Here is a 23,281-nt window from a genome sequence, read left to right on the forward strand (position 1 = left end):
CCAAAAGTTCTACACATGTCTTGGTTACTATTTATGGTTTCAGTTAAGCTGCTTTACCATTCTGAGCACTAGTTACTTTCTTCAAAGTGGAGAATGAAACACCCTAAAATTCCCCTAGGACTCAAAGTCTGTGAGTCTATAAAGAAGACTATGATGGGTGTATTGCATGCGGATGACACTATGGCTCTGACATCTAGTTTATTGCCTGTGAGAGGCTGTAAGTTTGTTGACATGTGCCTTTTTAATTATGAGGATGTCCCCATAGTTAGGGAAGCATTAAAGAGACATTTCACAATCCCACCCAAAAGAGCAGAATAAAGCACAGCGTTGAATGTGATGGGGAATGACAGATAGGATTCTGCTGCCCTCTTTCCACCAGGCTGGATCATGTGAGCCCCTTCTGGCAAGGAAGAAGCAACTCTTGGCAGTCCTTGAAAACTGTGGTTGTAGCAGAAGAAGTCTAGTCAGAGAAGCACAGAATCGGAGTAGAATCTTGGAGGTCACTGAGTCTCATATTCTCTCTGCCGAATTCCCTGTAAACATCCTTTATGATTCCCAGTTTCTGATCAGATGCATATAGTGACTCGTACAGCAGCTCAATCCTTTGGCAAATAGCTCTCTATTTTTTAAAAGTTAAAAAAAAAGATTCAAGACTTCTCCCAAGTTACATCATTTTCTCAAATCTGTAAATTTGTTTTTTTTATTCTGCTTTTTCGCATGTCATAGACTCAGTACTTTGAAACAACTAAGCCTTCTCTACTTCTGGTTAGATAATTTTGACTGTCTGAGTCACTGTTCCTTAGGCCCTTCCAAACCGCTTGATGGTTCCAGTTGTGAAGTTTCTGAATGCTGATGCTTCTTAGAGTCTGGCACCAAGAATTGAAGCATAGCTCCCACTAGTTACTTGGGGGCCAGGAGTGTGGACTAGGATCAAATTAGCTTCTGTGGTGGCAGCCCCACTTTGGAGAGTCATACTAAGCCTTCTTCATACACACTCCTCTTTATCCAAGGCTCTCCAACTTCTGTTTGGGGAATTGCTTTATTTAAAGGTAATAGAAATTCCATAGACAGAGGAGTCTGGCAGGCTACAGTAAAGAGCAAAGGGCATGTGTGAGTGCTAAGTCGCTTCAGTCGTGTCCAACTCTATGTGACCCTATGAACTGTAGCTCACCAGGCTCCTCTGTCCATGGGATGCTCCAGGCAAGAATACTGGAGTGGGTTGCATGCCCTCCTCCGGGGAATCTTCCCGACCCAGGGGTCGAACCTGCATCTCTTACATCTCCTGCATTGGAAGACTAGCTCCAATTTACCACTAGCGCCACCTGGGAAACCCCAAAGAGCAGAGTTGGAGACAACTCAGCAACCAAACGACAGCAGCAACAGCAATTTACTGGAGTCTGTCCTGATTATAAACTAATCATGATAGAAAATGTAATAACCAGTGAAAAGTATGAGAGGGAAAGGGTTAGTGGTGTATGTCTGGGATCTATCCAACCATCCACCCATGACTAGATATGTGGATATATATGTATACATCAAAGTGTATTTGTGTGTAAAGAATTGTCATAAAGTTACAATGCACAAGATGGTATAGTAACAGGAGTTTATAAACTAGAAATGGCTAACATACTAATGACTCTTAACCATCAACATGGAAGACGTGGTATGGATGGAAATCTGTATTGGAAATGGAAGGGAGTGCATGGATGACTTAATTCCATGCATGAGATCTTTGTGTGTGTATTACATGTATTATAACTTAATTTAGGTTCTTAAATTAATAATTTTACTGGATCAATAGATTTCTGCCTATAATATCATTTTAAATTACAATATCATTTGCTGCATGCTATTTATCACACACACACACATATACATATATATATATATAGAGAGAGAGAGAGAGAGTTTTATGTAATAATTCCTTTACCATTGGGCATTTAGGCTTGTTTATAATGTTATTATAAATAATGCTGTAATGAACATACTTAAACCATATACATTTATTTGATATTTGCTGAATGAATTCTTGGAATTTCTGGATGAAAAGGTGACAGCTTTTAAGGCTTTAGTATAAACTGACATCCAGAAAGGTTAAAACAGTTTCATTCTCCCAGTAGTGCTGTGTTAGTCTGTTACTCTGAACTTTTGACAAGACTATGTTAAGAGTTAAGAAAACAGTGAATTTGCTCGTTAGGTGAAAATATCTTATTTAATTTGAATATTTTGGATTCCCAGTGAAGCTGAAATTTTACCCCACATTTTCATTATTGACCATTTGCATTCTTTGTGTATTTTCTGTCCCCATCTTTTGATCATTTTCCTCTTAGGGCTTTCAGCTTTTCCTTAATGATTTTCAAACACTGTATTAAGAATATTAAGCCTTAGACTGACTATCAGAGAGATTGTAAATGTTTTCCCCAGTTTTCATTTGCATTTTAATTTTTTATTTAAGTGTGTATTTTGGGGTAGTTGAACTTTATATTTAGATCTTTATGATAGACATTGAAAAATGTCATCCTGTGGGCTGAAACAGTGAGCTGATTCCAGCAGGATCATTTTGAATCCTACTGAATCCTTTTAAATATATTTCTAGGGTGATGGGAGCTTGCTGACTCAGGTGGTGAAGAGTTGGCCTGCAATGCGGGAGACCAGTGTTCAATCCCTGGGTTGGGAAGGTCCCCTGGAGGAGAAATGGCAACCCACTCCAGTATCCTTGCTTAGGAAATCCTATGGACAGAGGCTTCTGGCAGACTGTAGTCCATGGGATCACGAAGAGTCGGACACAACTGAACAACTAACGCTTTGAGGGTGATGGCCTCCATAGATATGATAAGCAAGTCTGTAACCAAGTCATTAGCAAAACACCAGGACAAAGTTTCCAGAACCTTCTCCCAGAGCAAGTTGAACCATTAATTAGAATTCTTCAGGTATGTTCTTGAACCAATTAGATTCTACCTACAGTGGTCACTTTCTAGTCCACTTTTGCTTTTCTGCCACAAGGATATCATTAGAATTACCAGAATTCTTTTCAAAGACATTTTGAAAAGGAGATACGATATACATCTTTATTCTTAGTCACCCATCCACATTCATTACTTGTCTCACAGAACTTGTCCTTAATGCACAGAAACTGCCTGTTTGTGAAGTGAACTTACATTAATTTGATATCTTACTCATTATATGAAGGACTGAGCTAGCCTACTAGAGTTAATAAAATGAAAAACACTAATAGACTATAATAATTTTATAAATCTTGACATTGAAGTTTGGAAGTAGATGTAGAGACCACGGGGTGCTGCCTTTTTACAGTTGGGTCACAGTTTAGCTCTGAGCTTCCTGACAACAAATGTGAAAAGGGTAACATGGTCACACACATGACTTATATCGCCTTACAGCATCAGACAAGCAAATACTGACTCTCAGAGCCATAGTCTGATGCAAGTAAGTTTACGAATTTATTAATCCAAAGTTCAAGGAATGTTCCATCTCTTTTAAAATAATTGGAAACACAGGCACCCATTTCTGGGCACCTAGCTCCTTTCTCATTCTCCGTAATTCTTGAGGGATCATATTTAACAGTTTTTTAGTGTTATTAAGTATGGTACCTGATGGCTTTAGACTTGATCCCACTTAGAGGTAACAAACTCATAGCTAACTACCTTCGATTTTTGACTGGTCTTGGATTCAGATCTCTCTTACTATTGTTGAATTTTATTCTCTGAAGCTCAGGGACACTCCATGCTGACAGGAGCTCAGCAGGGCTTTGGAAGTGACTGGGACAAATTCCATGTGATATACCGTAACATGGTGTCAGTCTGCACAGTCTTACATAGCCTAGAACCTTCTCCACATTCTAATTTTAAAAACACTTTCACCCTTTATTTATGTACTTACAATATAGAGGGTTGATTTCTATTATTATTTGCATGTATATCCTCAGTTATGTGACCTGAAACAGAAAAATATGTAGAAAATATATAGTTATAACTGTACGTATAATACTATGTATAGTAATATACTATAGATTATATACTCTCTCTAGTTATATCCACTTAAATAGGATATAAAAAGAATTTTATGGCAGACAGAAAGGATTCCACTCATGGGCTAGATGACTGGGCCATTTTCTGGGACATAAGCAGTCTTATCACAGGTTTCCCATTCCCCACATGTAAATATGTGCTGTCTGTCCTGTCCTTGTAGCTTTAATGTGGCCACTATTCTTGTCAGTTCAGTTCAGTTCCATTCAGTCGCTCAGTCATGTCTGACTCATTGCAACCCCATAAATCGCAGCACGCCAGGCCTCCCTGTCCATCACCAACTCCCGGAGTTCACTCAGACTCACGTCCATCGAGTCAGTGATGCCATCCAGCCATCTCATCCTCTGTCGTCCCCTTCTCCTCCTGCCCCCATCCCTCCCAGCATCAGAGTCTTTTCCAATGAGTCAACTCTTCGCATGAGGTGGCCAAAGTACTGGAGTTTCAGCCTCAGCCCTTCCAGTGGACACCCAGGGCTGGTCTCCTTTAGGATGGGCTGGTCTCCTTTAGGACGGGCTGGTTGGATCTGTTCTTGTCAGCGTGCAGGTGTTTCCCAGGGACCTGCTGTGTGCTAGACACTGCACTTGGCATAGTGGGGTGGAGTAAAGAGTACAAGTTCCTATTTCTGCTTTGAAGGGTGTTTAAATTATTTAACAGTTGCACTGACCAATCAGAATGATCTTGGCTGAAGCAGGGTCCTTAAAAGCCCTGTGCAGTGAGGGTGAGAAGGTCATTAACCACTTAGTTGCTGAATTGTGGAAAGGTCTGGGAGCTCTAGGGGAGCGGTCAGGGTAAGAGGGTGGGGCACCCTGGATATTCAGAGCTGCAGTTTTGTACCAACTGATAAGAAAATATTGAAGTAGTATAATAACCAGCCCTGTTGTACAGGTGCAGACTTACTGACTGACTTACACTTCTGCCTATTCTCAGACACTTGGCCATGGGGTAAAGAGAGGGAGGCCCTCTGGCCCCTGAAAAAATATAACTTGAGGGACTGCCCTCCTAGACCCTGACTGGTCACCCTCAGCTTACTCTTTGTTCTGCCCTTGGAATACGATTGACAGCTCTTTTTTTCTCAGCAGTTCACAGGCTCCTGCCTGAGCAGGAGTCAGTTGGCAAAGAGGCACTAAGCCCTTAGTACGTGTTGAAATTTTCCAGGTTGTTAGGGAGATTGCACTGAGATCCTTTTGGTTGGGAGCTGGGTAGACAGTAGTCACACGGAAAGACCATCGTAGAGCAGACAGTGGCTGACCTGGGAAGCTCTGTAGGTCTAGCCAGTGTGGGAGACATCAGACATATGGGTTAGGTCCTCTAGGTCCAAGGCCTCCCCATTTTCTCAATAAAAAGTATGTATGTAGGTATTTAGGTAAGTATCCTAGAGGGAGAGGTAAAGATCTTAGTGGAAATCTTATTTTCTTAATTGGTTTGAGAACATACCACCCTCTGGTTCTGGATTTGAGGTAACTCTGGTTCCACAGAGACACTCACCTTTCTCGGGTTCCATGGTTACCTGTCTTCCCGTTCCCTGCCCACCTCATGTCAGGCAGAAGTATCATCCCCTCTATGGGCTGGGGGTTGAGGACAAGGGGAGCTAATTCTTACCACAGCCTGCACCCCAAGATGAGCTGGGCAGCTCTGGAACTGGGAACTCTGGATGTGTCCCTTGGTGGGTTTCCTGGCTGGGGGAGGGGGAGCTGCATTTGAATAGGATATAAAAGGAATTTTATGGCAGAAATAAAGGATTCCTCTCATGAGGCAGACACCTGGGCCGTTTTCTGGGACATGAGCAGTCTTATCACAGGCTTCCCATTCTCGTGTTTCTTCCTTTATCCCCCACAGGTAACTATGTGCTGTCTGTCCTGTCCTTGTGGTTTGGTTGTAACCAGTGTTCTAAGTCACTGTGCAGGCGTTTCCCTGGGACCTGGTGTGAGGTCTTCTGCCCCAGACCTCCCAGGCCTGCTCTGGCCCAGAGCCCTTCTCCTTCCCCATTCTGATGAGCAGCTAACTTTTGGGAAAGGATGGAGACCACTGAGTGTGTGCCCACTCAGGAGCAGAAAAGGTTGCGGGTCTGGGAGCAGCACCTCCATGGGCGCAGCTGCCCTGCCTGAGGCCCCTCCATCCTGGAGGCTCACGACCACTGGCCTGGCTTGCAGAGGGTGAGGAGCCTGTTTAGAGCCACTGTTTTTATAAGCTAATGAAGGCAGAGTGGGAGCCACGGGCAGTGATGCTGGGATATTAACTCTGACAGGAAGCTTGATCATAATTATCTTAACGAGGATAGGGTTAATTACAGTGGAAACTTAAAAGTTCTCTCTGTTTGAATCTGCTGGAGCTGAATACGTTCTGATGTTTTGTCATTTTGATGTGACTTTGGAAAAGGCACAGGGACTCTCCCGGCAGCCACAGCGGCTCCTGGGGGAGCCCAGCCGGAGCCCTGCAAATAAGGTAACTAAGATGGTACCTGTGGGTGACATCATGGGCAGCCTTCCTGCTGGTGGAGTGAAGGCAGGCAGCCTGCAGTGTGCTTCAGAGGTGCTGGTTAGGTGTCCAGAGCAAACCACCTGCTACCGATCAGACCACACACTGGGTCTCCGTACCTGCCCTTGACATCTGTCCACTGGGCTGGGAAGACCTTTGTCCAGCTGGCCTTGCCTTGCTCTCCCCGTCCAGCCCCTGAACATGGCACTCAGGTCTGCTTAGCCTTCCTGACCCACCCCTAAGGCATTTGTAGCTACAGCCAACCAAGCTGGTGAGTGACTCTGGAGTGACAGTCACCTCCTCTACCAGGGCTCTTGGGTCCGGGGTGTATCTTGCTGTCCATATACAAGATTATAACAGAGATCTTTTGGTCCTGTCATCTTTTCCTTGTACCATAGCTGTCCCTTGAACAGCATAGATCTGTGTGGACCCTCAGAGCCTTTTTTGCCTTGTCATTTTATTTGATAGCATGCATCTCTTTGCAGGCATCTTGTATAGAGGGGTATGAGCTGAAAGATTGACCCACATAATTTCTTCCCCCTTCTTCCAGGAAAACGTCAACAATATCAACACAAAAGTAAAAAAATTTTTTAAGTGAAAAAGGCATCCTCTAAGCTTCTGTTTATTGCCTTCCACATGCCAGCCAAGCTCCAGAAATCCTGTCCTCTCCAGTCGTACCCTTCATTATGCTCTTTGCCTCCTGTCCCCAGTCCTTCACCTCTGAATTTAGCTGATTAAATCACCAAGTGCACATCACACTGTTGACATGAAGATAGGGATTTTTTAATATGCACCCCCCGCCCCTCCCCCCCGCCCTGCCATGTAACAAGGTTCCTTTTTAAATGAGCAGCTGATCACAGGGAAAAATAGGATCTCGAACCAGGTAAGTGACAGGGGATTTGAGCCTGAGCTTCTGAGCTGCTCTCTGAAGTCTTCTGTTGTGAGTTCTGCCCCAGAGCCCACCCCTGGAGGGAAAGGCATCTCTGTGGCGCTCCTAGAGTTCCAGGCTTTGTCCTCACCATGCTGTGTCATCTTGTTTTATGCCTCCCCTGAAGCACTCTTGGAAAGGAGCTTTCTTCGGCTTGCCAGTTGCCAGCCATTCGCTGATTCTCCTGATAAGAGCATTATGTTTGCATTACTCCAGGATGGTGTGTATTTGGATGTGCCTTTGACCAGAGCCCAGCTGATGTTTGAGCACAAGGACTTATTACCCGTCTGTTAGGTGCCCTGATGTGGAGGTGGCCTCGACTCCCCTAGAGATAAACAGGGGCTAGTTCTGAAAAGCACTTTGGCATCAGCACTCATTAACCCCCAAGGAGGAAGGGACTTCAGGAAAGGTTGGCATTTCCATGAGAAGCCACCCTTACTACACACCTTTGCACATCTGTTTCTCTGCACATCCCCTGCATCAGGATCCCTGACCAAAGGTCAGGGCTTCCAGAAAAATCAGCGAATGAAAGGAGGAAGGAAAAGAATGAAACCAGTATTTGCTAGTAAGTTGTTACTCCTCTCTCACTGATTCTTCATAAGATTCAACTAGCTTCAGGCAACATAGATGAAGGGAGCTCACGGGACTTACTGAGACTCCCAAATTCAGGCTGCAAGTAAATGACAGGACAGAGGTAAAATACCAGGGCTTCCTGACTGCGTGTGTATAAATTGTGTGTTGCCTTCCTGAAGCATGAGGAAGAAGAGAGAAGAGGAGGAGGAAATGGAACGTGATGACTCTGTTGACCCGTGACCCCAGATGTACGCAGTACAGCCCCACCCCCGCTGTGGAGTATATAGTGTCAGTTACAGGGATTCGGTGTGGTCTGGGTGCTAGGCCCTGGCTAGGGCCACCTGGAGGTTTGGGGCAGGAATGGGGCTGCTGGTGGCACTCTGGGCCCAGTGAAGTCTGGGGGTTGAATTGCTTCTCTCACCTCCCAAGTATTGCCTCTTAATTTTGGAGTCCTTTTGGATGGATGTCACAAAAAAGGTCTGGTACTCAAGTTCACACTCAAACCACAGGTCTAGGCGTAGCATAGGCAAGCAGAGGGGTCTGTAATGGAAGTGCTATCAGTAAATGCATAAATAGTGTAGACAACGTCTCCCCGATTGGTTACATTTTATAGAATAGCCAGAGATGCCGTGCAAGCCAGCCCTCTGGCCAGCGTCGTAGCTCAGCTGTCAGCCTCTGCAAGCTCAGCACAGCTCTTGGGTCTGGCAGGTGAACGAGCCGGGAGCATGTGGCCCGGCCCTGGGAGTCCCTCCCCTGGGCGGCTTTCTGTAAATACCGTCTGTGTACACTGGACAGGCACATGCACACAACTGCCCCTCGCTGCCCGCACCTCATGCACCCCTAACCTTACAGTTAACTTTCAGCTATGCCTATTACCAGGGTTGTTTTCCCCTTTCTGATACTTTTTTAGCCCTGAGCTGGGTACTTGATTCTTTCAGATGTCTGTTTTCTTTACTGCCTCCACATCTCTATTGTTGCATTCGATGCTTTTTTTTTTTTTCCCCCAAAAACTAAAGTGAGAAATCCACTATCCATAAATTAAAACAATAAACTTCAAGCAGAGAGCCTTGAGGCAGAAATTCCCTCAACCCCTTTCTTAACCTACCCCTGCCTAACAAAAAGAAATCATGAAAGAAAAAGAAACGGCCCCTCGGACTGGAGTGATTGTGTACTTCCTCGGATGTCTTGCCTTTTGAGGTAGCCACTGGGACACTGGGCAGAAGCAAATTAAGTGATTAGTAAAGAAAAAAAAAAAAAAAAAGAAGCAGAGGTGGGGGAAAGTCAAAGGCGGTGAGTGTAGAGAAAGGAAGCCTTCCCTGCCGTTTCCTAGGACTGCCCAGAGGAGAACCGCTAAGAAATGATACTTGAAGTTATATTTATTATTGTAAGAGGGTATGATATTTCTGGGCAGAAATGATGGATGACAACTTAAATTTGTGTCCAGGGAATGAAGGTGAACTGTGACAGAGTTATTTATCTTGGGAATGGAGGTTAGGGTCAGCCGAGGCTGGGTGCCTGAAGGCACAAGACATTGACAAATTTATCCTGCAGGCCGTATCTGAAGCCCTTTGTTTTGGATCCTGGCTACTCACTAAGTGACCCTCATCCTTCATGTTGGCAATGCGTGAAGGATGCGGTGAGTGCCAGCGGCCCCTTCTCCCCCGCCGCCCCCGCCCCGGCTCCCTCTACTAATTCTTGTCATTCACTTTGCTGACAGGCACCAAGCCCAAACTATTCCCAGTCCTGAAAGGGAAGGTTAAAATATTTATTTCGGCTCATAATGGCCTCCCTGATTTAGTGCAGGATCATTTTTCCTGTTGGCTTTGTCATTGCAGGTCACTGGAAGGACTGAGCGCGTTCGGGAGCCTGGAGGAACTCATCTTGGACAACAATCTGCTCGGCGATGACCTCGTGTTGCCAGGGTTACCCAGGCTCCACACCTTAACCCTCAACAAGAACCAAATATCCTTGGCTCTGCCCCTGCCCCGACTCCCTGCCTGGCCCCGCAGTGGTCCCCTCCCGCAGGCCATCTCCCCCACCCCCCCACACACAAATACCTGTGAAATGTCAAATGAGTTTTATGTGTCAGCTAAATTAAAGTAGGTGAAATACAGTCCGTGGGCAGACAAAGCGTTCTGTCTCCTGGCACTCGGGACACTTCAGAGTAATTTATTATAGGTCATTCATAAATGAAATGCACCATTATATCTTCCTGTTGCTCCATTTTAGTGTAGAGATCTAAGTTATGGCTGTGAAGAAATCTTTTTAATAGATAAAAATAGAGAAAGAAAATAATGTCACTGCTGCCGAGAAGGCAAAGCCGCCTTCTGTTTGCTTGGGCTTGTGTGGGAGGGCGACCTCTGGTGGGAAGCAGAGGGTAGTGCGGCCAAGCAACTTCAGCCTTCAAGGTTTCTGGAAGGCTCTGGGGCAGGCTTGCGGAACACTGCTGACCAGAGAGAGGGGAAAGGGGCTCAGGTGGAGGATAAATGTGAAGCCCAGGTCCAGCTCTGCCCCCCGTGGTGTTCGCAGTACTGGGATGATGAGAAGGGCCAAGGAGAGCCATTCCAGTGTGGTGAGGATCTAGCAGCCTGGGGTGATACTTCAGAGGGGTCCATTGCTCTGGACTCGGTAATGAGGCTGAGAAATGAATCAGAGGGTTATGCAGTGTGAGGCGCACAGCTCCTCCCAGTTAGCGCTGTAGACCTCTATGCCCGCACAGTGCCAGGGTGCTTAAGCAGGGTGTTTCTCAGTTTTGTTACTACTTGTTGCCTTCACACCTAGAATAATGTCTGGCACCAAAGTTGAAGTTTAATAAATGATTGTGGGTTGAAGGAATTGTTATGATCAGCTGTTCTTTATTGAGCACTCCTATGGATGAGGCACTGTGCTGGGTAACTTACAGTGTATTTGTTTTCATTCTTGCAAACCCTTTGAGAAGGGTGTGGTTTCTCTATTTACCTAGATTAGCAAAGAATTGAAGTATAGGCCCACAGCCAGGTGTTTAACAAGATACCAGGCCCTGGATTCAGTCTCAGCTGAGGCCAGATCCAGAGTTCTTTCCACTTGACTATGTTGCCTCAGACTTGAAATCCAATCACCTTGTTTTATTGATGGAGTGTTTGAGACCTGAGGTGGTTTAATCACATGTTTGTGTTCACATGGTAAGTTAGAAATAGATACAGGATGGGGCATTTTCCCACAAAGTATGAAATAAAGCTAGATATATATGTTGAGATTGGCATATATGTTTATGTCAGCTGTAAGAATGATTTGCAAAATTATTAATCACTGCTTATATGTTAAGTTATAAGTTAGTATTGTATTTATTCAGTAAAATATGCTGTTTGTGGTCATTATTAATTGGTATTTTCTTAGAAGAATGAGAAGGCTTATAAGTAAATATCAGTCTTTATCATAATGAAATATTCATGGATTATTTTTTTCCTCTCCTATCCTTTGGTCAACCAGATTTCCTGGTTGTTGCCAATATTAGCAAAAAATTGAATAAAAATTATTGAAAATAATTTTTCAAATAGTTATAGTGTGTCTTATGGCTTCCTTGGCCATTTGAGATGATCAACTGCTTGATATTCTCAAATCAATTAGGAATAAAAGGATAATTAGACTAGAATTTGAATGATATGTTTCCTCCTATGGACCCCATGCTCCTGTTCTGTGTCCCACATTATTGTAGGCTGTTGGAGTTGTTGGAGTTGGGGTTCATGTGTCAGTTTAATTACGTTTACCATGGCCACACAGCTAGTTTTCTAAGAGCCTCTGTTTCTTTCTTTCTTTTTTTTTTTTTGTATGTGTGATTTTACAGCTTTCACCTGCCTGTTAGAATAACTGACAAAGAGGAATGTATGAAATTTTTGTGTGTGTGTTGGAATCAAAGTACAATGATGACATATGCAAAGCAGATTTTTGCGTGACTATAAATCCAGCTGCCTGTGCCCTGGGATGTTGTCAAGAAAGCAGTGTAAGAAATGGTGCAGTGAGAAGGGCTTCCCTAACAGCCCGCAGAGGAAGCCACAAAGACTGTACAGCAAATGCTAATCCCAAACTCAGCTGCTCTTCTCACTCAACACACTTCCTGGACACTTCTCTGTAGTATTAGCTGATACATACCGAGACCTGCAAACTCATTTTAGCACCAGCTTGAGCAAAACAATTAAAAGACGGGCACACCCACTATGAGAGAATGTCATTTCATATAATGACACTCTGCAGATGAATTAGTGGGTGATTTTCTTGCTCAATCACTGATTTGTGTAATAACTATTGGAAAGTATTTTTTGGATACCTATGTGTTTAATGTACATAGGTTATAGTATTGCTTTTTTTTATTACCACTGGCAGTCGAAGAGATATTGAGCAAGTATTGATGGTTGGCAGATTACCTGGTTAGATTAAATAGGTTAGGTTCTACTAATATTCATGTTTCATGTGAATTTGCTAAGCATTATTGTCTCTCATTTTAGAGGATTCATTTTCATAACCTGGTTTAAAATATGTTGAAAATGTGCAGGGATCCACGTTAGAATTCATTCATTCATTCACTTAATTTATTTAAACTAAAAACAATAGCAACCAAAATAGTTCACCATTTCTCCCACCCTCCACTCCCTCTTTTGGCAACCACCAATCTATTCTTTTTGTGTATGAGGTTGGTCTTAATGCTATTGTTTTAGATTCCACATGTAAGAGAGATCATACAGCATTTGTCTTTCCTCTGACTTATTTCACTCAGCATGAAAAAGTTCTTTAGATCCACCCATGTTGTTACATATAGCAAGATTTTATTCTTTTTATGGCTGAATAACACTGTGTTTTGTGTGTGCATGTGTGTGAGTATCACACTTTCTTTGTCCATTCACCCACTGATAGACACTTAACGTTGTTTCCTCGTCTCGGCTATTGTAAATAATGCTGCAGTGAGCGTGGGGCTACACAGACCTTTTGAAGTTAGTGTTTTTGCTTTGTTTGGATAAATGTCCAGGAGTGGAATCCTGGATCAAATGCTAGTCTTATTTTTAATTTTTTTTTAATTTATTTTTAAACTTTACAAAATTGTATTAGTTTTGCCAAATATCAAAATGAATCCACCACAGGTATACATGTGTTCCCCATCCTGAACCCTCCTCCCTCCTCCCTCCCTATACCATCCCTCTGGGTCGTCCCAGTGCACTAGCCCCAGGCATATTTTTAATTTTTTTGAGGAACACCCATACTGTTTTCCATAGTGGCTACACCGGTTTACATTCCTGTCAGCAGTGTTCAAGGGTTCCCTTTTCTTCACATCCTCACCAGCAGTCATTGCTTCTTGTCTTTTTGATAGTAGCCATTCTAACAGGCATAAGGTGAAATCACAGGGTGGTTTTGATTTGCATTTCTCTAATGATCAATGATGTTGAACATCTTCTCATGTACCTGTTGGCCATCTGTGTGTCTTCTTTGGAAAAATGTCTATTCAGGTCTTCTGTCCGTTTTGTAATTGTAATTTTTTTTTTTTTTTTTGCTATTGAGTTGTATGGGTTCTTTATATAGTTTAGATATTAGCCCCTCATGAAATAGTATTTATAATTATTTTCTCCCATTCAGTGAGATACCTTTTTATTTTGTTGGTGGATTCCTTTGCTGTGCAGAATGTTTTTCATTTTTAACGTGATAAGCTAGACTGGTGATGGTTTTATTCTCAGTGTGGCTATCACCAGAGAGTAACAGGCTTCTTGTTTTTCCTTGGTTCAACCCTTTCCCTGTTCCAGCATCTCTGGTCTGCGGCAGTAATGCTGAGGGATCAATGTTGGTGGTGTGGAAGGAACCAGAAGGAAGCAGAAGGCAATGTGAAGCTGTAGAGCTGGCCAGATATATCACTATACTGTTGTAAGTGCTTTATTGCCAGTATATACAAAAGCCAACAGTTGGCTTTTTCATGATGGAGCATGTCTTTTTTCTCCTCTGGTCTACTGGTATGATCCCAAAGGTTGGCTTACTTACCTTGTATACTTGACCAAGAAGTCAAAAAATGAAAGACAGATAAAAGCAGCAGTAACACTATGTGCCATTCTCTATCTTTTCAGCCACTGACTCTCCCACCTGCTTGTTTGAATATCCAGGCTCTACAACAGTTATGAGGTGCCATGATGCTACTCCATGAAATAACTTAAACTTTGGCTCTGTCTATTAGCTTTGCTGCACATAACCAACTCCAAAACTTAGAGTCTTAAAAAAAAAACCAATATTTTTTTGTTTACAGTTCTGTATGGCAGCTATTTGGGCAGGGCTCAACTGGATGGTTCTGCTCATCTTCCTTGGGTCACTCAGGCAGCCACAGTTATTTGGAAGCTCTGCTAGGGCTGGCTGATCTGAGATTGCCTTGCTTATATGTCTGGAGGTTGGTATTGCTTGTTAGTGGAATTCCATGTCTCCAACAGGCTAGCACAGGCCTCTCCATGTGGGAGGGATGCCCCAAGAGCAAAGCTCAGTGTGCAGCTACTTTTCAAACTCTGTTTGCATCATAGCTGTTGCTGCCCCATGGCCAAAGCAAGTCACGTATCAGACGTGGAAGAAATGTGAGGGGGATTCCAGAACCCAAACCAAGTATTTGGCACATTTCTTCTAGATTCACCAATGCCTCCCTTCCCCACTGCATGCTTACTCCTTGCCCTCCCAGCCCTTTGTTCCATTTCTGTTCAGCCCTCAGCTTTTGGCTCCTGTTCTGGTAGACCTGGTTGTCTCAGTCTAGCTCTTCATCTCCTGCTCATTGCTTATCTCTTCTCTCTCTGGTTTGTTTAGACTAGCACTGTTCACTAGCCATGGTGTTGACTTCTCTCCCCAGCACTCATATTCTCCCTCTCTCTCTCACTCACCCATAAGCATGGACAGTCTCAGCTGTATCATGTCTAAATACCCAGTCCTGAATAAGGGAACAACTGAAATGTCAGGAAAAGATCATTAGCCAAATGGTTCTCTCCCACTTGCCTTTGGGGCTGGGTAGAGGAAAGGTGATAAGCTGACTTCATTTTAAGTCACACTTCATTGCGTTATTTTCTGATTCTCTGTTGGCTTCAGCACATGCAGGAAGAGATAGCATGAACCGTGGTGCCAACAGGAAGAAGGAATAGTGCTCCATGTTACACAGCTGGGCTGTGGTTAGGAGACCAGTGAGTGGAATTAGGAGGCCAGACTGGAGTTCGCACAGCAATTTACTGTGTCATCTTGAAAAAGGGGCTGTATTTTGTCAGAGGCTTCATTTTCTTTACCTGTAAATTGAGTATTATACATCTGAGAGTATTGTTGAGAGATCGTGCTGGCATAATATATATGAGAAATCACTTTAACACCTTGAACCTTTATAAGTTCCTTGCACATTTTACTGTTAGCCAAGGCTTTGGTGCCTTAAATGAATGATCCCAAATTGAAAGTAACTGAGGTACGGAGAACAACTGGATGAGAGCACCTGGTGATATCCTACAAAAGCACAGAAGACTCCTCATGTTTTTGTTTTTGAAATTCCTCTCTTTGTGGCCCCTAGAACTGTCATTTTGTAGGACCTAGGCCTGAGTATAGACTCTGCCTTTTAGTCATTGTGTGATCTTTGACTGCAAGTTTCCTTAATTGTTATCTGGATGTGATAATCTTTCAGACACCTGTGTACGTGTGAATCAAATATGTCATGTAGGCTGTTCAGCATTTGAAAATCTTCTATCAGGATAAGCTCTAATTGAAATACCCCCAGGAGTCATAGGTGCTGCCCTTTGACCTGGGGTTGAGCACAGAGGGACAGATGTGCCCATTCTCACTTGGGAAGCAGCTTCAGACCTGTGCAACCCAACATGACACCATGAGATTCCTCTCCTCCCTCAGGCTCCAAACTTTCAAGGCAAGATGTGGCTTTGATCTTGGGCCCTCTGCAGAAAATCTCCCTTGGCAAACCTAGCCATGACAGCTGGGCTCTGCAATGGCAACTTTCTGTAGACAACACTGAAAAAAGTCTAAATGGCAAGTACTCTGGAGAAGACTTGATGAGGGAAACCAGGTGTGCGCTGAGAACCCAGCTGGAGAGAGTTGAAACTGTGCCAGATAGCTTTACATTTTAAAAGGAGAGAAAAAAAAATCACCCTGAGGAGAATCCTTGAAAGTGTCTTCACTAAGGTAGTATTGGTTAGCTGGAGACATCAAGTTCCCTTGGCTGATTGTCTCCGGTTAATTTTCTCTGCAACTTGACAGAAAGGAATGTGACAGGTTCCATCCCAAGCACACAGTCAGGCAAGACAAGGCTGTGCTCGTCCTTATTGACCCAGGAGATGAAGAAACCAATGGAAACTTCTCACGTTTCAGTCTCCAGTGCTGGTGTCAACATAATGATGATGTTCTTGTGCAGAGAACCCATGGAGTAGGTGCGGGTGATTCCTCACCAGTGTGGATGTGGGGGGACCACCTTGCCCAGCCCAAATGATGACTTAGCAGGTAGTTGGAAGGCTTAGGAAGAAGAACTTGCTTCTGCTCCACAAAATATCCCAAAGGACGCAGACTCGGAGACTCCAATGAATCCTCTTGGATTCACTGGCACAGAATGGCTGAAGCTTCTTGAAGCCTGCAGACCCTTTGCCCAAGAAATTCCCATGATCAAGACATTCAAATAAGTTTCCATTTCCACAGCCTCCTGCTAAGAGGCAGATCCAGATTTTGTGAAGTGTGACGCTTACATAATTTGAAGAGGCTCTCTTAAAGGCAAAGACTGTATAATTACAAACACAAAATTAGGTATGGAGATGAATGTGTATTTGGAATAAAAAATGTGTTGAAGCAAATTAAACTTTTTTAAGTTGACAGATACCATACATGGAAATATTTAGCAAACAATCTCTCTTATACTATGTATGAGAACTTTTTCTATTTTTTCCTGCAAATTCCCTTATAACTTCATTCTTTAATTAAGTTTTACAGGTGGCTCAGATGGTAAGGAATCCACCTGCAATGTGAGAGACCTGGGTTCTATCCCTGGTTTGGGAAGATCCTCTGGAGAAGGACATGGAAACCTACTCCAGTATATTTCCCTGTCAGGCTCCTCTGTCTATGGGGTCGCAAGAGTTGGACATGACTTAGCAACTAAACCACCACCACTTCCCTGGATGGTAGAATGCAAGCCTTCCCATCGCTAATTACCAAATGTTGAGGAATGACTGGGACTTCAAGCCAACTCAGTTGTCTAGTGTTTCTCTACCTTGGAGATCTTGCCAGTTTTGAGTTCCTTTTCTTCACATTCTCACCTTTGTGCAGTAGATGAAAAAAAGATGCAAGTTTAAGTAATTTGTCTCTAAGAGAGAAATAGGTTTGATCTGGACTTTGCTGTCCATAGTAGAAAGGGCTTCCCATGGATTCTCCAGGGCCATTGTCCACATAAATACTTTGAATCACTTCAGAGCAACACATCAGTGCCATTTTGGTGGCCCACTCTCTGGGAGTTTTACAGAAATACAGTGCTGGCCAGTAAGAAGGTTCAGCTTGTCTGGCTGCCCCCTTGAACTAGGACTTGCCTTGAGGCTTCTGGAAAGCATAATGGGTATGAGTCCTATTGTTCTTTGGCACATCCAATGGGTACCATATGTGGGCAAGAAGGTTGGAGAGAACCCTGAAGGGGAGAAACCAAGACATGGGCTGAGGTGTATGCAGGTCCAAGTCGAGGCATGGAGTATCCTCCCTGAGGGATGCTGCTGGCCCTGGCCCATACTGCGTACTGGACTAAGACTGAGCAATTTTTGAGGAAGGCACTCCAAAGCACAGGGGTCTCTCAGATGCTTTTGCCTGGCTTGAAGGGCAGCACTTGTAGGCTAGAGTACTGGCAAGATTCCTTGTTTTTCCTTTTTTTTTGTTTAATGACTGTGAAACATCCAAAGATAGAACTTGCTGGTAAAGGCAAGTTTTTCCTGAAATTGTTCATTGTCTTTTTAATTAGTTTTATTTAGAGAATTTTCTTAAAGAGTGTGGTGATTGAACTTTAAGAAGTATTAAGTATGTTTTGTCTTGAGTGATGAAGTTCATTAAATTTTTGACTCCTGGTCACTTACCCTCTGTATTTCAAGCTTACCTCCTTGGTAGGACCTTCTGACTCATCTTTTCCATATGCTTCTAATGTATCATCCTCATTCCAGTGATCCTTTGTGGTCATTCCTGGATATCATTTGTTGAAGACTTGAAAGATCAATAACTTGGTTGTACAGTCTTTGTTTAGGAAATGATGATGTTGGGCAGTAGAAACCCACAATCTACGAGGACACTCAGACCCTCTTTAACTAGTTTTCCCCTCTCTTGCTTGTGAGCTTTCCCTTTCATTGTGTTGGTCTTGCTCCCTACCAGTCTAGTGCTTGTTCTTCCATATGCTCTTTACATTGCTTATGTATGAATAGCGCCTGAAGGCACTTAGGTTAGAGAATATAAAGTTGAAGGGAGATATGTGAGCCTCAGCCATCTGAAAGGCCATCACATGGAAGAGAGGAATGACTTACTCTCTGTGATCTCCCCGACTAGCTAATTTGAGTCACTGTGTGGGAATTCAGTCTCTGGGGAAATAAAAACTCTCTCTTATGGTTGTTAGAGATAGTTTAAACTTCCCTGTGGGATCCTCTGGCGGATATGTTAGGGACTGGATTCAGATGTTGGTTGGATTTGGAGTTCAGTTGGCAAACTGAAGCATGAGAAAATTGGGATGACACCCCCATGGTTACTCACAGCGTAAGGGCAGCCCTTTATCTCATTTGACCTTCTTTTCCTGGAAATGGTACCCCGACTCTTTGATTCTTACCAGTGGCATCTCCCATCATGTATTTAGCCCCTGTATGCTCTACTGTCGTTTCCTGGTAAGGGCCCCATTCTGTCTGCTGATACAATGTTAGCAAACTCTTTTCACTGGTAGGCTCCCGGTAGTCATGGCCTCTATTCATGGCCTACACCTGTTCTGTTTGTCTTTTCTTCTTAGCTTTGTACTCCTTTTCACCCAATGCAATGTCTTATTGCTGCCAGTGAGGCCACTGAGCAATGCTCAGCTCCACAACGGGCTCTCAGATCATAGAGGAGGCCAATCCCAGTTTGCATCCATGCCATTCCCATGTTTTAATGATGGACTACTCCCAAAGGAGAAACAATATATTTCTGATGAGACCTTTGGAAGTAATTTCTTGCTTTCATTAACAGTTGAGCTGTGTCCCCAGTGGGAGTGAAAAACTAACCATATCAGATGCCCACAGCAAGTTCATTTCAACCCCTACCCATGTCATGTCCTGGGAGCAGATGGGGTTCATCAGCTGCTGGGCTGTGCCTGTCAGCTATGGTCTGTGTCCCTTGCTAAGCCTTTTGTCTTTCCGGACCAAGATCCTTAACCTTTGTCACATCACCGACTTGGAGTATCTGCTTGACCACCTGGCAGGAGTGACACCAGCTCTGGAGTACCTCAGCCTCCTGGGGAATGTGGCATGTCCCAACGAGCTCGTCAGCCTGGAAAAGGATGAGGAAGACTACAAGAGATATCGGTGAGTATCTAGGTTTGAGCATAGTATGAAAAGAAAAAAATGACATTTTTGGAGAGATAATATTATACTCTGGGGTGCATAATAGATGTCTGGTAAGCATCAGTGGTCCCTTCATGCTATATTAAACTTTACCCTATTGGGTACCCTATAGCCAGGGTCTTCCTTCATTGACGGTAACAAGAGCCAAGAAACATGAAAAGACATTGAGTGGTCTAGCCCAGGGGTTAACCAACTTGTCTGTAAAGGGCTGGATATTAAATACTGTATGCTTTGAAAGTAATGTGGCCTCTGTTGCAACTATTCAACTCTTCTATTATAGTGCATAAATAGTAATGAACAGTTTGTAAATGAACGGGCAATGCTGTGTTCCAATAAAACTTTATTTACAAAAACATGCAGCAGGCCAGGTTAGACCCATGGGCTGTATTTCGCTGGCTCCTGCTCTGTGTTGTAAGATCTTCCTGTCTGTTTCAGAGTCACATCTTGGAGAAAGAGGCCTTCCCATGGAAGTTTAGGGAGCTTATATACAGTCTCAAGAGAAAGTTTCATAAGGTCCATGACTTTGGTCTTTGATGGAGTCCAAAGTGAAAATGCTATTCTTTCTTCCCTCTACTTCTAAACTATCAGCTTTGAAATACCTAATCCAAAATCCTCTTTAGGGAGTCTTTTTTGATCTTACCCATTTTACTAAACTTATTTTATTTTTGCTCTTCATTTTAAATTTTATATGCTCTCATTCTTGATTATGGTTTTCTAAATGTTATAAATGATGTTTTCATATGTATAGCTTTTCTCTCAGTTATAATATAAGCTCTCACTAGCACCCCACCTGAATCAATGTACAAGGAGGAAGGGAAGAAGGGAGGAAGGAAAGAAATAAAAGGTAGGGAGAACTCAGTTCAGTTCAGTCACTCAGTCGTGTCTGACTCTTTGCAACCCCATGGACTGCAGCACGCCAGGCTTCCCTGTCCATCACCAACTCCCAGAGCTTACTCAAACTCATGTCCATTGTGTCAGTGATGCTATGCTACCATCTCATCCTCTGTCGTCCCCTTCTCCTCCCACCTTCAATCTTTCCCAGCATCAGGGTCTTTTCCAATAAGTCAATCCTTTGCATCAGGTGGCCAAAGTATTGGAGTTTCAGCTTCAACATCAGTCCTTTCAATGATCAGGGCTGATTTCCTTTAGGATTCACTGATTTGATCTCCTTGCAGTCCAAGGGACTCTCAAGAGTCTTCTCCAACACTACAGTTCAAAAGCATCAATTCTTCTGTGCTCAGCTTTCTTTATAGTCCAACTCTCACATCCATACATGACTACTGGAAAAACCATAGCTTTGACTACATGAACCTTTGTTGGTAAAGTAATGTCTCTGCTTTTTAATATGTTGTCTAGGTTGGTCATAGCTTTTCTTCCACGAAGTAAGCGTCTTTTAATTTCATGGCTGCAATCACAGTCTGCAATGACTTTGGAGCCCAAGAAAATAAAGTCTCTCACTGTTTCCATTGTTTCCCCATCTATTTGCTGTGAAGTGATGGTACTGGATGCCATGATCTTAGTTTTCTGAATTGTTGAGCTTTAAGCCAACTTTTTCACTCTCCTCTTTCACTTTCATCAGGAGACTCTTTAGTTCCTCTTCACTTTCTGCTGTAAGGGTGGTGTCATCTGCATTACTGAGGTTACTGATATTTCTCCTGGCAATCTTGATTCCAGCTTGTGTTTCATCCAGCCCAGCATTCAGCATGATATACTGTGCATATAAGTTAAATAAGTAGGGTGACAATATACAGCCTTGACATACTCCTTTCCCAGTTTGAAATCAGTCTTTTGTTCCTTTTACAGTTCTAACTGTTACCTCTTGACTTGCATGCAGATTTCTTAGGAGGCAGGTCAGGTGGTCTGGTATTACCATCTCTTGAAGAATTTGCCACAGTTTGTTGTGATCCACACCATCAAAGGCTTTGGCGTAGTCCTGCAGAAGTAGATGTTTTTCTGGAACTCTCTTGCTTTTTCAATGATCCAGCGGATGTTGGCAATTTAATCTCTGGTTCCTCTGCCTTTTCTAAAACCAGCTTGAACATCTGGAAGTTCATGGTTCATGTATTGTTGAAGCCTGTCTTGGAGAATTTGGAGCATTACTTTGCTAGCATGTGAGATGAGTGCAATTGTGCAGTAGTTTGAGCATTGTTTGGCACTGCCTTTCTTTGGGATTGGAATGAACTGTCCTTTTCCAGTCCTGTGGCCACTGCTGAGTTTTCCAAATTTGCTGGCATAAGGAGTGCAGCACTTTCACAGCATCATCTTTCAGGATTTGAAAGAGCTCAACTGGAATTCCATCACCTCCACTAGCTTTGTTTGTAGTGATGCTTCCTAAGGCCCACTTGACTTTGTATTCCAGGATATCTGGCTCTGGGTCAGTGATCACACCATCATGGTTATCTGGGTCATGAAGATCTTTTTGTATAGTTCTTCTGTGTATTATTGCCACCTCTTCTTGATATCTTCTGCTTCTGTGAGGTCCATACCATTTCTATCCTTTATTGTGGGCATCTTTGCATGAAATGTTCCCTTGGTACCTCTAATTTCCTTAAAGAGATCTCCAGTCTTTCCCATTCTGTTGTTTTCCTCTATTTCTTTGCACTGATCACTGAGGAAGGCTTTCTTATCTCTCCTTGCTGTTCTTTGGAATGCTGCATTCAAATGGGTATATTTTACCTTTTCCCTTTTGTCTTTAGCTTCTCTTCTTTTCTCAGCTATTTGTAAGGCCTCCTCAGACAACTGTTTTGCCTTTTTGTATTTCTTTTTCTTGGGAATGGTCTTGATCACTGCCTCTTGTACAATTTCATGAACGTCCATCCATAGTTCTTCAAGAACTCTATCAGATCTAATTCCTTGACTATTTCTCACTTCCACTGTATAAACATAAGGGATTTGATTTAGGTCATACCTGAGTGGTGTAGTGGTTTTCCCTACTTTCTTCAATTTAAGTCTGAATTTGGCAATAAGGAGTTCATGGTCTGAGCCACAGTCAGCTCTCAGTCTTGTTTTTGCTGACTGTATAGAGCTTCTCCATCTTTGGCTGCAAAGAATATAATCAATATAATCAATCTGATTTTGGTATTGACTATCTGTTTAGTAGGAAGGACTACTAGAAAGTAAGTTTTTTTTTTTATTTTATTTATTTAACTTTACAATATTGTATTGGTTTTGCCATATATCAAAATGAATCTGCCACGGGTATACATGTGTTCCCCATCCTGAACCCTCCTCCCTCCTCCCTCCCCATACCATCCCTCTGGGTCGTCCCAGTGCACCATTGGTGAGAGAGGATAATAGTTTGAGAGGAACTGGTCCTTTGGGGTTCAGATTTTTAAATCTGTGGTGATGAAGGAGTGTATTTAAGGGCATGCATTTTGTATAAAGGCAAAGCTGCAAAAAATAGTGAAATCTCTTCAAGATTATATATTTAAAAAGAAACATACATGTTAGTAAGGGTACAGCAGAATTTCAGTTATACTTTATTGGGAAGAATTTTGAAGGAATCTTAGACTATTTTTAAGCCATCTTAGAATAAAGTTCTATCCCTATCTTAAAAGAGCTGTAATAAATCAATTTTTCTCATGAAGACTTTTATCTGGGATGTGATACTGTTGATTTGAATGTGATTTCTCATAGGAGAAATATGGTTAATATCCAGCAAGTGAATAGTTAAAATTTATAAATCAATCTTCTAA

At 43.0% G+C, this 23,281-nt stretch overlaps 1 protein-coding gene across 1 annotated transcript in view; it reads left to right on the forward strand.

Annotated features, from left to right (window-relative positions):
- LRMDA (leucine rich melanocyte differentiation associated) overlaps positions 1 to 23,281 on the forward strand; it is a gene marked incomplete at its 5' end in the record, with an annotated part of 1,193,353 nt that overhangs the window by 656,957 nt on the left and 513,115 nt on the right. Inside the window, 2 exons of the mRNA XM_044942025.2 lie at positions 9,855 to 9,981; positions 19,408 to 19,547. Coding sequence (XP_044797960.2) covers positions 9,855 to 9,981; positions 19,408 to 19,547 — 267 coding nt within the window. The remainder of the gene's footprint in view (positions 1 to 9,854; positions 9,982 to 19,407; positions 19,548 to 23,281) is intronic.

Source organism: Bubalus bubalis, chromosome 4, assembly GCF_019923935.1.
Source record: "Bubalus bubalis isolate 160015118507 breed Murrah chromosome 4, NDDB_SH_1, whole genome shotgun sequence".
Classification (NCBI taxonomy): Eukaryota; Metazoa; Chordata; class Mammalia; order Artiodactyla; family Bovidae; genus Bubalus; species Bubalus bubalis.